At 45.4% G+C, this 16,897-nt stretch overlaps 1 protein-coding gene across 3 annotated transcripts in view; it reads right to left on the bottom strand.

The window, feature by feature from the left end:
• LOC147021861 (pyruvate dehydrogenase (acetyl-transferring) kinase isozyme 2, mitochondrial-like) overlaps nucleotides 1-16,897 on the bottom strand; it is a 116,775-nt gene that overhangs the window by 92,972 nt on the left and 6,906 nt on the right. Inside the window, exon 3 of one of the 3 annotated variants that reach the window (XM_085892277.1) lies at nucleotides 7,183-7,254. The exons of 1 other annotated variant lie outside the window; for it this stretch is intronic. In XM_085892277.1, coding sequence (XP_085748403.1) covers nucleotides 7,183-7,254 — 72 coding nt within the window. Of the gene's footprint in view, nucleotides 1-5,253; nucleotides 5,453-7,182; nucleotides 7,255-16,897 lie in introns of those variants that run through there. One more of the 3 variants, XM_085892279.1, reaches the window with a different exon arrangement.

Below are 16,897 nucleotides of genomic sequence, written 5' to 3' on the forward strand. Positions count from 1 at the left end.
TGCTTCCTCAGCTCTCCCCACTCTTCTACTTGCAGCTGCATACGAGCATCCACACAGGCACGATGACGTTACAGGCTTTCATCCACTTTATCAACCCGAATGTTCGTTGCATCAATTTTATCTTCCAATTTTTTTTCGGATATTTTCCCCCTCCAATGTAATTTCTACCTTTGTTTCCTCCAATCTATCCTCGAATTGACTTTGTATTTCCCCCAATTGAACATCCACACACTCCTGCATCTCAGTTTTCATTTTCTCCATATTTTCCCCCAATTCATCCATCATTAAATCAATCCGTGCACCCAACTGTTCCCCCATTACCCCCCAATTGATCTGTAATTTCTGCCCTCTGTGTCACGAATTGATTTTCCATTTGTGCCGTCATGTCTGCCCTCTGTGTCACGAATTGATTTTCCATTTGTGCCGTCATTTCTGCCCTCTGTGTCACGAATTGATTTGCCATTTCTGCCCCCTGTGCCTTCATTTCTGCCCTCTGTGTCACGAATTGATTTGCCATTTGTGCCGTCATTTCTGCCCTCTGTGTCACGAATTGATTTGCTATTTGTGCTGTCATGTCTGCTATTAAATGTTCCAACATTGTCTGGATCGTCATTGCACCGGTTTCCGGCGCTGCCGGCCCCGTTACGGGCGATGAAGCACGGTCCACGCTTGGAATGGGGGAGGTTCCAATCCTACCCCCGTCTCTCCCTTCTTCCCCCGACTCGCTGCCAGACACGTGGCCTTCCTCCTCAAACATCTGCACATCCGCCATGGTGCAGAAGTCCCGTTTGCCGCCAATCAAATTTAATTTGAAAACTCCCGCCAAAATTTTCCCGCGCTTGCACGCTTTTCTGTAGTAATTTTATATTCCAATTCGTGGCGAGATTTCAGTCCTGGTATATTCTCCCGATACCAAACAGAATTTAGAGGGGTTCGAACATCCCACTTCTGACACCAATGTGACGTCCACGGAACTTGAACAGTCCCGCCAACGTAGAATGAGCCGAAACGATGGAGGCGGTTTATTTTTTTATAACCCAAAGATGGCGGTTTTAATCGCTCCACCGCAAACGGGACGAGGAAGGTGGCACGAGTCGCTTTTCACTGAGTTAATAACGTTTATTTCTCTAACCAGAAATAATAAGACTCGGCAAGAGGAGGGATCCGGGGTGATTCGACGGGATGGTGGTGTGGGTTCGGGCGTGGGGAAAACACAAACAATTCCAATGGATATACAAATCTCAAACCCTCTAAGCCGCCAGGTACACACACACACACACACACACACACACACACACACACACACACACACACACACACACACACACACACACACACACACACACACACACACACACACACAACGTAGCTGGTCCTGGTGGTCAGGCTGGCCGGTGGTGTAGACGCAACAGTCCCTGGAATGGCGTCGGACGAGCTGGCGTTGCGCTCGTCAGGGGCAGGAGACACCGTGGTGCTGTCGACCTCCTGATGTCGGCGCAAGTCTGCTCACAGCCGCCAGGGAGCCAGTTCTGGCGCCAAGTTGCGAGCAGGAGAGGGAGGCAGGCCCGCCCGCCGTTCGACCCTGTACTCCGAGCCAGCAGAACCCCAGAGCCAACCGAGGAGAGGCACGAGGCACAGCAAGGCCACGAGCCACGAGCCACGATGAATCCAGGATCGAATCAGCGCAACAAAACAGCACGCTCCCAGCACAACAGCCTCCACCAAAACGGTTTTTTTTTACCGATCTTCTTCCTCCCACCCTTTTCCCTGAACAGAACCTTTCTATCCTAGAGTCCTCGTCACTTCCAATCGAGCCGTTTTATTGGCCCTCCGCCATCGCCTTCCACCAATCGTGATCACGGGGCGGAGCCATCCGCAGCACTGTCCTGTGACGTCACGGCAAGCCTCCAGGGAATACTAACAGGGTTTACGCAGACACACTTACGCTATCCCGTCTCCCTATCTAATTGCGTGACAATTATCATTTCCCCCTTGAAGAAATGGAATTTACTAGACAACTTATCACCACTGAATTGCTACTTATTACATCGAGATCCTGGTAAACTCGAACAGCATGGCATACCTAATTAAACATCCTAATTACCATTTGAATGCAGACCCCCCCTCAGACGTAACAATATGTTCTCACATTCAGTGGGGTCCCTCGTCCCATCCACCTTGATGGTAAACCACGATGTGCCTACTTCTTCCACGATGGCATCTGTCACAACATTACTCAATGTGCAGATCAGTTCATTCTAGTATAGTATTCCGGACTAGTATAGCTTGCGTTTCGTGGGATATGCTTTATTATTTCGGCTAGCTCGGTGTCTTTTTTGAGTGTGTAGTTTAAAAGCGAGAGGAAGAGCCCACTGTACTCGTCTGACATATCCTCAAAATTATCAAGGCTCCCTCTAAAAGGTGTCTGATTTTCGGCGAGAAATCCCACAACATCTATAAGAGCAGACACATAGTACCGGTTTCTATTTAGATGGTCAGCATTGAGGAGTGTGGAAATCTCCTTACCACAATCGATGTGCCTCTCCGTCTCCTTCCACCTCAAAACACAAGTTAAATGTTCGTTTGAAGTTGCGTGTTTGTGAAACCCCCTGCCTTTCTCAACGGCATGTTTCCAATTCCGGTAGCCTCGCACTGTGAAAGTAGAGTCCACTGGGCTGCGTGCAGTGTTAAACTTCCTACATGGATAGCAGAATGCTGCATCTGTCTGCACACTGTATTCCAGCCATTCATTAATCTGGTACCACGAGGACACAAACGAGCGACTCTTGTTCTGCAACAGATGGCCAGGGTACCGCTGTAGAACAACTTAATTTGGTCTCTCACTTCCAAGATCATCGGGAAGCGGCTTGACAGTCACACCCGATCCCGAGGCCGCCGCCGAGCGTAGCAACTCAGCTGCCTGCACTGGGGCTCCAGCTGCAGAGCTAACGTTGCTGGCTTGGCCAGGTTGGCCAGCTTCTGTCGGTATTTCATCGACATGATCGTCTTTTCCTCCTCCTCCTCCAACTCCTCCCACAACATGTCTTTCATCATCTTCTTCATTTTCGTCGCTTGCATTTTTTCCTTTTCTGAGCCATTTTCGTATATCCATCATCCACGTCTTTTTCTCCTGCTGCAAGCTAGCGCTCTCCATGACTCGCCCCTCGTGACTCGCGTCACTAATCTCGCGACTCGCGAGATTTGACGGTTGACGGTTTTATTTATTAAATGATCGATGCATCAAAAACAGGTTTTATCTGCATCATTTCAAATGTAAGCACGATTACAAACACACATATTTTTAATTTTTATTATAAAATTACTTTTGTAAGATGGAGGGTTGACGGGTTGTGAAGGTCACGTGGTGCACGTGCACTTCATCTTTAATAATGTAAATTTATGTCTTTTCCTTAATCATATTATGACTATCTTACATTTATACCTAACTTACAACCAATCAGGTAACCTGCTCAATAGGGTCTCCATATCGAATACGCTGATTGGCTATTCCTTAAAACTCAATGATCCACGATATATATAACCAACCCCAACATCGACATTCGACACGAGGTCTTGGCTGCTGGTGTTGGTGCTTGCGTTATTATCTTTCATCTTGTGGTCTTGGACTGTATTGTCTTGCCAATTACTTTAGGAGATGCGCTGGGAAGCGCACACTTATCTCTTGACTGTTATTCAAAGAAGGGTATTATTAAAGAACAGTTTATCCAAGAAGGCCTTATTATTCACCATGTTGAACATCTGGAATAAGGGTTTTAGTTCACACAGGTGAACTCTTAAACAGCAAGTTCACAGTGGGCGCACATCCTAAAACACTAAGTTGTTCACAGGGTGCAACAGGGCATAAATGGGTGGCGTACAAGTGGGGGGGGGGGCATTGCACCCAAACACCCCCCCTAGCGACGGGCCTGCTCTCTCCCCGCTACCTAAACCTCTATATATATATATATATATATATATATATATATATATATATATATATATATATATATACACATCTCTCTCACTCACCCCCCCCTACCCTTCCCTCCCCCCTCCCCTTTCTTCTCCCTCTCACACCCCTCTCCATCTCTCCGCCACTCCTCTCTCTCTCCCACCCCGCCCCCTCTCTCCTGCACCCTCCCCCTATCCCACTCCCCTTCCCTCCCATCCCTCCTCCTCTGTTAAGGGGACTGTTAAGAAGTGACTGTTTTGTTTTGAATTTAAAATGGCTTCCCCATCATGTAGCACATACAAATCAGATTCAGAGTGAGCCGACCTGGGGGTACTGATTCATACATTCAGAGTGAGCCGACCGGGTACAAAGATCGTTGCATATGTGAGCATGCATGCCTACAGGCAGACCTTTGCCAGGTAGATAACATGGGTTTTTAAATGCTCCCACCCGGTTTTATATTGAACCCAGCGATTAAAAAGAAAATGTTGCTGTTTGGCCACATTTTATCGTCCTTCCCTTCACTGCCCAGGATGTCAGTTTATCGTCAGCTAAGATTTCAACCCATGCTATGCAAACAGTCAGGGCTCAAACACTTACTCTTGTGATAATATTGTTATGGCACTGGGATTCGGGGGCCACCATGGGGGAGGGGGAGGTTTCTTTGGACTTCTCTCCCCGACCTGCAGCAGTGAGGCCACCAGCAGCAGATAACTCTGCGGTCCAATGGGCTGTGGATGTTATGCAACCGTAGCCGCTTGATTTAAAATTACTGGCCTCGTAGGGTTAAATTCTGCTGTTACACATTACCTTTCTGTTGGCGCAGCAACCTAACTAGGGGCTATTCCCTCAACATCCACCCATGTGGCTGTTGCCACAACAATTTATTAATTCAAGTACGGCCGAGCAAACCGTGGATGGATGGATATTGGATATCGAGCAAAGCGAATCAGTGGGGTAGAACGTTCCGACTATTGATAACGTACACACTTTGTCAGACCAATGTAGGAAAGGACAAGAGTGAAGCAGATGGAAAATGCACAACTGTGATATGTTTACAAAGCAATGGTGAAAAGCACATTATTTACAGCTCTTTATTCACCAAGCAAGCAATCATTAAAGTGTGTACCATATTTATAAGCAAACAAAAGACACAACAGAAAAAATTTACCCCTACCACATATTCTTTGACAATCTTAACACACAGAGACATGGGCAATCACTAAAATCACGAAAAGGTAGACAAGGAAGATTTGAGGAGGAAGAAAAGAACGGAGCATGAGGTTGACTCATTCTCTTACCTCACACAACCCAATGGGGCTGTGCCAATCCAAATATACAGGAGAGGGGTGGGTGGGAATGATGGGTAATATTGGCGGTGGAGTGACGATGCGGTGTGATGGGACATGCAGCTGCGTTTCTGAAGCATCCAAAACAAGTAGGCAAATCCACTCAGGCATCCCAGGTATGCTAATGGCAAGTAGCTCACACACAAACGCCTTTCTGTTCCGTGCTACCACGAGAGCAGCTCGAACAAACAGGCAAATTCCTCTTTGGCATCCTTGGTGTGCAAAAGGCAAGCAGCTCCGTTTCTGCTGCGCAAACAGGAAAAGCAGCTCCACCACGAGCGCCTTTCTGTTCCATGCACCCAAGAGAACAGCTCGATCAAACAGGCAATTTCCTCTCTGAGGCATCCCTGGTGTACCAGCTGCAAGCAGCTCTGTTTCCTCTGGAGCAAAGTTCACGGAAAAGTCAGCCACCGCTTCACACACAGGACAAGCAGGTCCACGATGAACACTGTCTCGTGTGCGTTCCATACCACCGAGCTGCTTAAGCTCCACATCATACTCTCCACCTTGAACCAATCCATGCTCAGGGTTTTTATACTACTCGCAGGACAAGCTTTGAGGTGACTACAGTACCATCCACACTCCAGGCTCACAGGACAAGATTTGAGGTGACTAGAATACCATCCACACTCTGGGCTCATAGGACAAGCTTTGAGGTGACGACAGTACCATCCACACTCCAGGCTCACAGGACAAGATTTGAGGTGACTCCAGTACCATCCACACTCCAGGCTCACAGGACAAGATTTGAGGTGACTCCAGTAACATACACACTCCGGGCTCACAGGACAAGATTTGAGGCGACTCCAGTAACATACACACTCCGGGCTCACAGGACAAGATTTGAGGTGACTCCAGTCACATCCACACTCCGGGCTCACAGGACATGGCTTTTTGCGAGTCCAGTCTTGTGCGAGCCTCTCTCCCATTGGTGCACATCCGAAGGGGGCAGATTCCCGATGAAGCAGGTTGAAAATCCCGCTGCTTCCGAGGGAGCCTTTAACGCAGCCCTCACCCCCCAGCCCTCATGCACAAAATATGCGAAGAGCGCCACCAGCCCCTCCCTGTGCGCACAAACTTTCCATTCTACAGTGTACAATGTATAGTGCATGCAAGATGTGTTGTACTTTATTTCGTACCTGAGAAGCAGTGTCCTGATGACAAATGTAGAAGTACAGGGAAGGAGGAATGAAGGAAAGTAATTTGGTGCTTGTCTGGAAAATTAATTGTTTACAGTGAGTGACAGGTGGTTGGTGGTGAATAATAAAATAAAGTTGATTTTAGTGGCGAGGAAGACAAACACACCAAAGGATGAGAATAAACCTGTTGGGTGGAAAGAAAGACTGACGAGAAGAAAGAGGGGTTATTGACTTGAGATTTGGTGAAGGAGATTATTGGTGGATTGAGTAGAAAGGAAGAGGGGAATTGTTGGAACAGACCGATGGTGGATTCAGTAGAAAGATTGAAAGTTGGAGGGTGGGGGAGACATCAAACCAGGGATACACAAACTAACACCCCCCCCCCCACAACCCCAAACCCTTAAACAAGGGGTGAAGATCTACCTACCACATAAACTAATGAAATAACTCATTCTCGGGACTCGTACGTGCACATGCATGCTATCCCCGGGGCACGTTTCCAAAACCGTCACAATATTTCGAAAATATTTTTGAGGCTACATCAGGAAATCTAAACACTGCTGATGTTCTCACACCATCTGAAAATGTGTTGCATCGCATTTAATTAAATGCGTCATGACTCAAAGTTACAGCAATGGATAACGAAAACGAATGCTGCTAATAACTACCACTAAAGGAATCAAAGATCCCTGGAACCAAAGCAGAACTAGCTAAAGTTGCAGCTGCATGTTGAGATACGTACCTCTTCAAAATATTTTCATCATTCTCATTTGTATTCTGATACTTGAGCAGCTCAGTGAAACTCCGAGAAAACCTGTCAGCACGCATGGGGATTATTACAATTACGCTTTTATCATTTATTAATGTAATTAAAGATTTTAAAAAAATTATTGATTATTGCATCGTAAAAGAGCAAAGAAAACTCGGGATGATGACAGAGATGAGATACCTATTATTTTATCCTCCACTTTTTTTTCAGTGATATTTTGCTCATGGAGAGCATATCACAAACAGGACAAAAACAATAGTTGACACGAGTGTACTTTTAGATGAACTACAAGTAGTGGGGCAACTTAGCATAACAATTGTGCATTTTGTGAGGAAAGCACCAAATTTGGCACACAAGTAGCCTATCATATTATGAACAGATTTGGATATTGGGCCATCTCAAAATTTTTGATGGCAGTGGAAAATGGCTGCTACAGCCATCAGCGGCTGAATTTGAGATGGCCCAATATCCAAATCTGTTCATAATATGATAGGCTACTAGTGTGCCAAATTTGGTGCTTTCCTCACAAAATGCACAATTGTTATGCTATATTTAGCTAAGTTGCCCCACTAAAGGTGGTTCGTCGATAGGAAAACACATACAGTAGGTATAATGGGATTATAACATCTGTTCCTTGGATCATGAGCCAAGGGTTCAGATGGGAAGACTAACAGGCCAAACCATCATCATCACACCATTTGAAAGCCTTTATCCCTGAACAGGGGTCAGCTTTTTACGGGCTCCAATCATGGTACCTTTTCTTGTGGCAATGTTTTTACAGCCAGATGCCCTTCCTGATGCCAACCCTTTAGTCGCCTTCGACCCTGCAGGGATAATTACCAGTATACTGGTGCTCATTTCGCCGACCTTTGGAAGGATGACAGGCTGAGTCAACCTCCCTGATGCTAACTCAGCGGCCAGCGGGGCTCGAACTCAGGACTCCAAGGATCCCAAGCCACCGCCTTAACCACCAAGCCACACAAGGCTCATACAAACAGGCCAAACCAATTTAAAAAATAAAAAATAAATAAACAAAGGGAACCCCTCATGTTCAGGGCACACAAGTGTGACATACCGCTGTGTTATCGAAGGGGAAAAAATTAAAACAATCCGCACCATATCCAGTTTGACCTGTTTGTGCACAATGGAGCTTAAATAACTCACCATAATATTTTTGTATTTCTTGATTTCTCCGCAACAGATTCTGTTTCCATTAGATTAAAAAAAATAAATCTACATTTCACTTTGTTATAAATCAGGATGAAATGTGTTTGTTAAAACAGGACAGTCTGCCAAAAGTACATTTCGTTATAATGGAGTACAGAAGGATGGTACAGAAAAAAATGGCTGCCCCATCAAAAGTGTAAAAAGTGATGTGCTGAAAAGCTGCAATAGAGTGAAGTCATGTGGCACAGAGGGCCCGTGTTAACATAGGCTGTCTGACGCGAAAGTATCATGCAACAAAGAGGCTTCCCCCGGTTCATGCAAGAAAACCTCCTTTCACAGGAGGTGGTGGATGGACTGAGAGTCAGACCATCTGAACCAAAACAAGTTGGTGGCTCAGATGATGTGGATTCTGTACCATCAAGTCTCTGTATAAATCCAGAAGATTCCCTCTTCTGAATGCTGCCATCCAGCTTTTCAGTTTGGACCACTCATACAGAATTTCTGTGATTTCCTCCTTCATCAAAACAGCTGAAAAGTGCTCAAGGAGATTTTCAATTTCCTTATCACCATAGACTGGCATGTGGCACCATGGACATGCCAAATATCTCAAAATAAGATAATGTTGACTTGTTGGAATTGTCAAATCGTTTGTCCAGGTTCATTACTGTATCTTAAATTGCTGTCTTACTTAAGTCTGGTTCAGACTCTTCTGATGCCAAACAAGAGGATCAGGCAGGTCTTTTCAACTTTGTGAGACACAGCATCCAGGAGGCGTTGGGTACGAGAGAATTGGCTAGTTGCATGGCCAGTGAGGAGATAGGTATATATTCTAGTTTTGTATTTTTAAGTAATTTTCTGAAATTTGTAGAATTTGTTTTTCACTTGGAAGTTTCAGGCCATAAGGTGAAAAAGTTTCACAAAAGGTGAAAATTTTGAAAGGGGGTGTCGACATTCTATAGGCACTGTATATATATATATATATATATATATATATATATATATATATATATATATATATATATATATATATATATATATATATATATATATTGTTGCGGATTTCGCGCCCGCCGGCGTGCTGACGGCCACGTAACTCGAATCGCGGCACGTCGCCCACCGGACGGACAATCCAGTCGTGACCCTCTCGGACTAACGCCGGGAACCAGTCACGGGTGGACCTTTCGGTCTCACCGCGATCGAGCCAATCAGCCCCCGCGTGGGATAGGGTTGCTCGCCAAATTCGACCTACCTAAGTACCCACGCGGAGGGTAGACCGGGCGATCGCACCTCGCCGCAGGTCGACTTCGGACACGGGCCACTTAAGCGACCCGTTCCATACTATCAGAATAACCGAGCGGTGTTATCGTCGACCTCGACGGTTCGATTAATTATCGGGCGTATTCAGCCCACTACCAACCCTTTACGTGAAGCAAGATGAGGATTCAATGGGAGAAATGACGAAGCGAAGCGGGAAACAGTTCAACACAAAAGCACATTTATTCGCGGCACACGGGAAGCACACATATACAATTCCACCAAATGCACACAGAAAAGACACAATGCAATTTACACAAAAAGCAAATGTGAAAGCGAAAACACAATGCAGAGCTAATACCGACTACCGAGCACACGGCAACACTTATACAATTCTACTTCACAGACGGCGCCGACAACACATACCCAAAACCAAGGAAAAGAAATACCCTCAAGGATGAGGCGGGCCTGAGGCCGAGATCGGGTCGGGCCTACCCGTCTGGTGATGAGACGCGGAGCGGCGATGGCGCCCCAACCCCGCGGGCCTCGCGGGCAGTGTCTGGTAGGGGGTGGGAAAGGGGCCCCCTTGGTCGCACTATCTCAGCGCGGGGGGAAACAGGAGGGGGTTGCTGATGCTCGGGGTATAGAGGATCTTTATTATCCCTGGTGTGCGTCTCCACCTCGGCCAGGTCGCTCTGTCGGCCTCCCTCGGGTGCAGCTCCCTGCACGACGCGAGCACCCCCTCGTCTGGTGTCGCCGCCTTTCCACAGCTCGTCCCCTCCGTTCCGACTCCAACGCACACGACGAGCAGCTCCACCGCCCGCGAAGTCTTGACCCTCTGCTTCCGACTCTCCTACTCTCCGCCTCTGGACTCTCCGACTCTCGACTCTCTTGGACTGACGAACACGGTCCTTTTATCCGCCCCGTAACTTCGCCCTCTCATCTTTGACCCCCTCCCTTCGACCTTTCAACTCGCTCCCCATTGGCCCGAGAAAAAGTGGGCGTGAAGGCTTTTTGATCCACAAATTTGCATATATCGATCGTCCTGGAGGCGGGGCCAAATCACCCCTCGCTCACCGATTGGACGGCAAAAAGTGGGCGTGTGTCGTTTTTGATCCGTTTTTGAAGCACAAAATCCGTGATTTTGTACACGCTGTTCGACGCGCGCCCTGCACGAGTCCAACACCGGTACCCACAGCGGGGCAAGAACGGTGGCGATGCTACGGTTGCGAGGTGTGACGTGAAGGTCGTGGCGGTTGTGGTGAAGCGGTGGTTGTGGTTGTAATCATGGCGGTTGGTCCAAAATAAAGATAGCAAAAGAAAAACGGCTATCCTGAAGAGTCGCAGTACGCATAAATGACATGTATTCCCACTAGACAACGGGTTTGGGCCTAACTACACATATACTTGCCGAGATACCTCACCTAAGGGACCTGAATGGTGGTTTGCGAATTTGGTAACCACAACAATATATATATATATATATATATATATATATATATATATATATATATATATGTTTGTATATATATATATATATATATATATATATATATATATATATATATATATATATATATATATATATGTATGTACAGGGTGTCTCAAAAAGATGTATGTACATTTTAAAGGGTATCTCATAAAACGTATATGTACGTGTATATTTAATGAATATCTATTCACGTAGTCATGGTGGTACCCAATTTTAATGTGCCTCTAATTAGTGAAGCATACACCGAACAGATGGCATTCGTCACAAAGACAAAAGCGGAATGATAACCACAATGCATAGTGTAAACAGCATCACAGAGTGTTACTTGACGTAATAGCGCAAACAAATTTTGAAGCAGTATTGGAAATTTGAAAATGTGTGTGAAGTGAAAAAACTGTGGAGTTGTAATGGCAACTCCATCACAAATAATAATTAAAAGAATTCTTGATAAATTTGAAACATAAGGTACTGTGCAAGATGAGTGTAAGCAACGATTTCGGAGACCCTGCTCAACAACGGGAAGGAACAATTCAGTTGTTTGCCTCAGTCAACATTGCCTATAAGCTGCGGGTGGTCAATTTGAAAATCAGCGCCAGTTCACCATGTGCCACAAATAAATATCGACCTCTGCTGAGATGTGTTATGGGTCGTTTGTACTTTTTAAAAAGTGTATACTTGTGTGTGTGTGTATATATATATATGTATATATATATATATATATATATATATATATATATATATATATATATATATATATATATATATATATATATATATATATATATATATATATATATATATATATATATATATATATATATATATATATATATATATATATATATACATATTGTTACAAATTTCAGAATGCGGTCTGATGAATGCATCCACACATCCAGGTCCTCAGACAGTTATTTCCTTAAATGCATGTTCAGATTAGCCCCATCCCCATGTCTAATGGGATCTTAAATGTGATTGGTTGAGAAGGGTAAAGAATAGATCCCCTTTCTTATGGGAAGCATTTTTTAGCCGCTGTCTCGCTTGCGAGACGTGGCTCTAAGTCCGAGGTCACATTTGCCACGGCGGCCGTGGGGTCTCCAAAATCTACGGCCATTAGCAATTATACGGCGGCTGCAGTATTTCCACGGTCACACAATGTAGCAGTCACATATGTTTATATTTTTCGGGGAGCCGCACGGCGTATTTATAAATTGTGGATACTGAAAACGTGGAGTTGCTGTACGGTCTTTGATTTGATGTCGCACGGTGACCTTAAGGGGGCCCTGCGGTGGCCAAAGAATTTTCAAAGCAGATGCAAGGTAGCCTCAAGGTGCCCGCAAGGCGACCGCAGGGGGGCCCTAAGGCGAACGTGCGGCCAGACGGAAGGTAACGAAAGGGTTATTTTTTTTTTTACTTTTTTTTATCAGTTCTTTTGTTTCGGCTTGTCAAATTGCTACGGCGAACGTAGAAATGAAAAAAGTTATAAATCCGCGTTATAATTCCACGGCGACCTTACGGCCTGTAAAATATAGCCAAACGGCATAGGCCATGTCAGAAACTCTGTGGCCGCCGCACGTTTGTCAATTCAGAGGGCGTACGGCCGCCGTAGAGCAAATGTGACTTAGGCCAAAGAGAGTTCCGGGTTGTTCTTGTTCTTGTTCTTGTTCTTGTTCTTGTTCTTGTTCTTGTTCTTGTTCTTGTTCTTGTTCTTGTTCTTGTTCTTGTTCTTTCATCTTCTTGTTGTTCTTCTTGTGAAGACAAAACCTTTACGACTCAGCTCTTTTATATACAGATCCGGATCTCCTTAAGTACTAAACACCTGTACACATCCTCGCATTGAGGGTACCTTTTGAGAGTGTCTATCATGAACTTTTAAATATATTCGGACATTTGCTTTAAAGTTTCGAAAAGTTCACGTTACTATTTAAAGATTATTCCATTTAATGAGTAATAATTTCGTAAATACACGATTTTCTCGTCATGAACGACGATCGTCCATGACGGGTCTCGCTATTGGCTCAATCAAGGAACGTGATGAAATATCGGAAGTTGTTGTTGTTTTTTTTTGTTGTTTTTTTTTTCTTCTTCTTGTTCTTCTTCTGGTGAAGACAAAACCTTTAGGACACGGCTCTTGGACACATTTGTCCTTCATTCTTGACGACAGACACGTTTACACACATTTCTTTCGCGAGCGCTGAGTCCTACCCTTTTTGGAGCACACAGGTTGTCATGGTAACGGTGCGCAAGTGGGGCAGGGTGAGTTTGGGGGGGGACTCTGCGCCCACCGAGATGGGCCACATATATAAAAATAATTGGAGGTCCGTTCTGAGGAAAAATAAAGCGAGAGATGAAGCACGTGAGGGAAGAAGCGAGCCAGAGAGGAAGCGCACAAGCGAGGAAGCGTGTGAGCATGCAAGCGAGGAAGCGTGTGAGCACGCAAGCGAGGGAAGGAAGCGAGCAAGTGAGAAAAGCAAGCATTTGAGTGAGGAAGCGAGCAGGTGAGCATGTGGGTGTCTGACCAGCACCAACAAGACAATTCGCCAGTCATTACATCCTTTCCAGTGCTTGAGCAAGTGAGCGTGTGGTGCGCGTGTGGGTGTGAGCAGCGCCGACAAAGAGTGAAGCACGGGTCAGTCACCAACGGACCGTGTGGGTCACTGGATGTCACCAGTTTCGTGAAGTGTGAGGAGCTGCCCGTGTCGCAGCACCAGGGTCTAAACCCGTGACAGACAATCTCGGTGTCCCCCAAACGTCGGCTGGCATCCAAGGCTGTTCACGAGTGGGTGCATGGCAAGGCTGGGTGCTGACGATGGACAAGACACACACATTTTAGGATGTTTCCACTTCACGGATGACTTCTCTCTGGTGAGCGAGACAACTCTTCTCCCCCCCCCCCCTCAAATGATCTGCTGGGTGCCCTTGTCTGTGTTTAGTTGTAAGTAAGTCAACCCCCGATAAGCATCTGCTCTCAGTCTCTTTCCTGTCGTTTTGATTGATTTTGCCTGATCGACTGTTCATTTCGATTATTTGGAATTTATTCACTTATTTACCTCAGAAAATAAAAAGTTATTTTTATTTATTTATTTTATTATTCATAAATCATTTGTCAACTTCCAACCTGTCCGTGTTTGTCCTTTCCTTCCATTGGTCGAGCGTTGTCTGAACATCGATAGACTGGGAGGTAATTACCACAGATATGACCAAAAAAGAGTCGGCACGCACCAGCGGTTAAAACGCTCGGCCGCCCTAATTAAAATCTAATCGAGATAAGACTGGTGCTTTGCCGAGGGCGCGCTCCCCGCTCAGGTAGCCATGTGGCCTCTAGTTAAACAGCATAATTAGACAGTGGACACTGGAACTCATGGTTAAAGGTTGGCGTTCGTGGTTTTAAAGCAACCCACCATACCGCAACGTTAATTGTGAGCGGTGGCCCCAGGTCCGGCTCTTGTGAGGACAACCGGGGATTAATCCCCGAGTCACAAGCTGTTGTCTCGGTATCCATGGCCGCAACAATATGTATGTTATAAGATTTTGGTGGTTGGGATTATAAATTTTTGAAGAAGAAGATGGTGCTTCCAACCAAAAGTAAAGTAGATCTACTCTGCTAATTTTATATTTCAATATATACAATTTCAAAATATACCTGAGCCACAAGTGTGCCTCACTAGCCGGGTCTCCAGTCAATGTCCACAGCATCATCCCGTTTCGGCCCTTCAACTTTGATACGGTCAGCTAAGGTGGACCAGCAGGGGCACATCTCACAATGCATGGTCAGCCACCCAGGGAGGCTTCACCGGGTGCACGTGAACCCCCACACCCCTCCGCCCTTACAATTATGTCACATGATCCTCGTGCGGAATATCACTGGACAATCAGCAATCACACGTCTTTTACTTTCACTCGACAATTAATCAGAGCCATGATACTTTTCTCCATTGGTTCTGTATTAATCCCTGCGACTCAATGTGTAGTTCTGGCTCCCGAGAGAAAGGCAACATTTTTGGGATCGTGTCTTACAGCAAAGCGTAGTAAAATCCTGAAGTTTTTCCCCAGGTAATTCAAAGTTTCAGTGACTACATCATCCATTATTAAAATTAATGATCTGATGATCTGCAATGGCGAGTTTTGGTTTTGTGCTCTGGGTCATTTCGCCGCATTTTGTGCTTGTCTGTTTGATATTTTCATTGATTTGTATGAGAAACATTTGGTGTATTTACATTGTTGTTGCTGCAAAGATCCTTCGCAGAGATTCCAAAATCGTCAGCTTTTCTTGAGAATCAGTGAGTGACAGGCCTGAGGCCTTTTCATCAAGAAGCTCAATATTCCCAAAAATTTTTGTGGAGAATGTAAATTTATGGTCAGACACTGCTTGCTCTGGATAGATTAACCAGTTTTCCCTTAACGATTACATTGACTTGAATAAGGCTTGGTGGGATATTTCAAAATAGGAGAACATCTTAACCTGAAGTGAACCCCCCCCCCAAAAAAAAATTCTGGATCTGCCCCTGATATGCCTCCACGTACAGCAAGTTCACTTGGGTGTATATGTATGCCTACCACAGTCAGCGAGAACACAAATTACAACAACAAAACAACAGCTTCCATTCTCATAGTCCACAGCACCAAAAATATATACTGGAGCAACCAACCAAACACCCAACCTGACAACATGCACCACTCAAGAACAAAACACAGAAAAAACACACACACAGACACACAGACACACACACACACACACACACACACACACACACACACACACACACACACACACACACACACACACAACCACACAACCAACCAAGTAGCTTCATAACATCCACTGCTCAAATCAATAACCATACACACACCTTTCCATTTGTCTTCCACACTCAGTCACTACCCCTTTTAGGGCTGAAAGAACCACCACCCCATCAATGGCCTTAACTTACACCATTCGACCTGCCTCCAAAAAATTCCTCCAAATCCAAAGTGAGCCATTCAAGGCAACCTGGGCCACTCTCTCACACAGATCCTCGTTCTTTAGAGGGAGCGGGATGATGGAAAATGCATGGTCAGACACATGATGTCATGTTTTACCAATATATAATACAAATTACACTTCATTTTCAATCAGTGAAGAACATAGAACTGCCCACTGTCAAAGGAAATGTCAGCAGCTGCACTGCTAACCGCAGAATCAGTCAGGCTACATAGGCTTTATTAGCAAAGCCAGCCACCGTTGGCTTGAGGCTACCTGCCTGAGGAAAGTAGTCAATCCATGGATGCATTTATAGACCAGTGGCAGCCATTCCCTGCTGGGAGATGCATTTTTAAAATTATAATACAGATAAAAATGTTACCACGGGACATATATGTACAAGCATATAAGGCCTAAGTCACATTTGCTCAACAGTGAGGATACGGCGGCCGTACGCCCTCTGAATTGACAGAAACGTTCGGCGGCTGCAGAATTTCTGTGGTGGCCTCAGGGTGGCCCTACGCTGTTTGGCTATATTTTACAGGCTGTAGGGGTCGCCGTGGAATTATAGATGCGGAGTTCTAACTTTTTTCATTTCTACGTTCGACGTAGCAATTCGACAAGCCAAAACAAAAGAACTGGTTAAAAAATAAATAAATAAATAAATAACCCACTCGTTACCGTCCGTTTGGCCGCATGTTCGCCTTAGGGCCCCCCTGCGGTCGCCTTGCGGGCACCTTCAGACTACCTTGCGTCTGCCTTGAAAATTATATGGCCGCCGCAGGGCCCCCTTAAGGTCACCGTGCGACATCAAA

The sequence above is a fragment of the Eptatretus burgeri genome, chromosome 8 (genome assembly GCF_056783735.1).
Source record: "Eptatretus burgeri isolate ZD-2024b chromosome 8, Ebu_testis_v1, whole genome shotgun sequence".
Classification (NCBI taxonomy): Eukaryota; Metazoa; Chordata; class Myxini; order Myxiniformes; family Myxinidae; genus Eptatretus; species Eptatretus burgeri.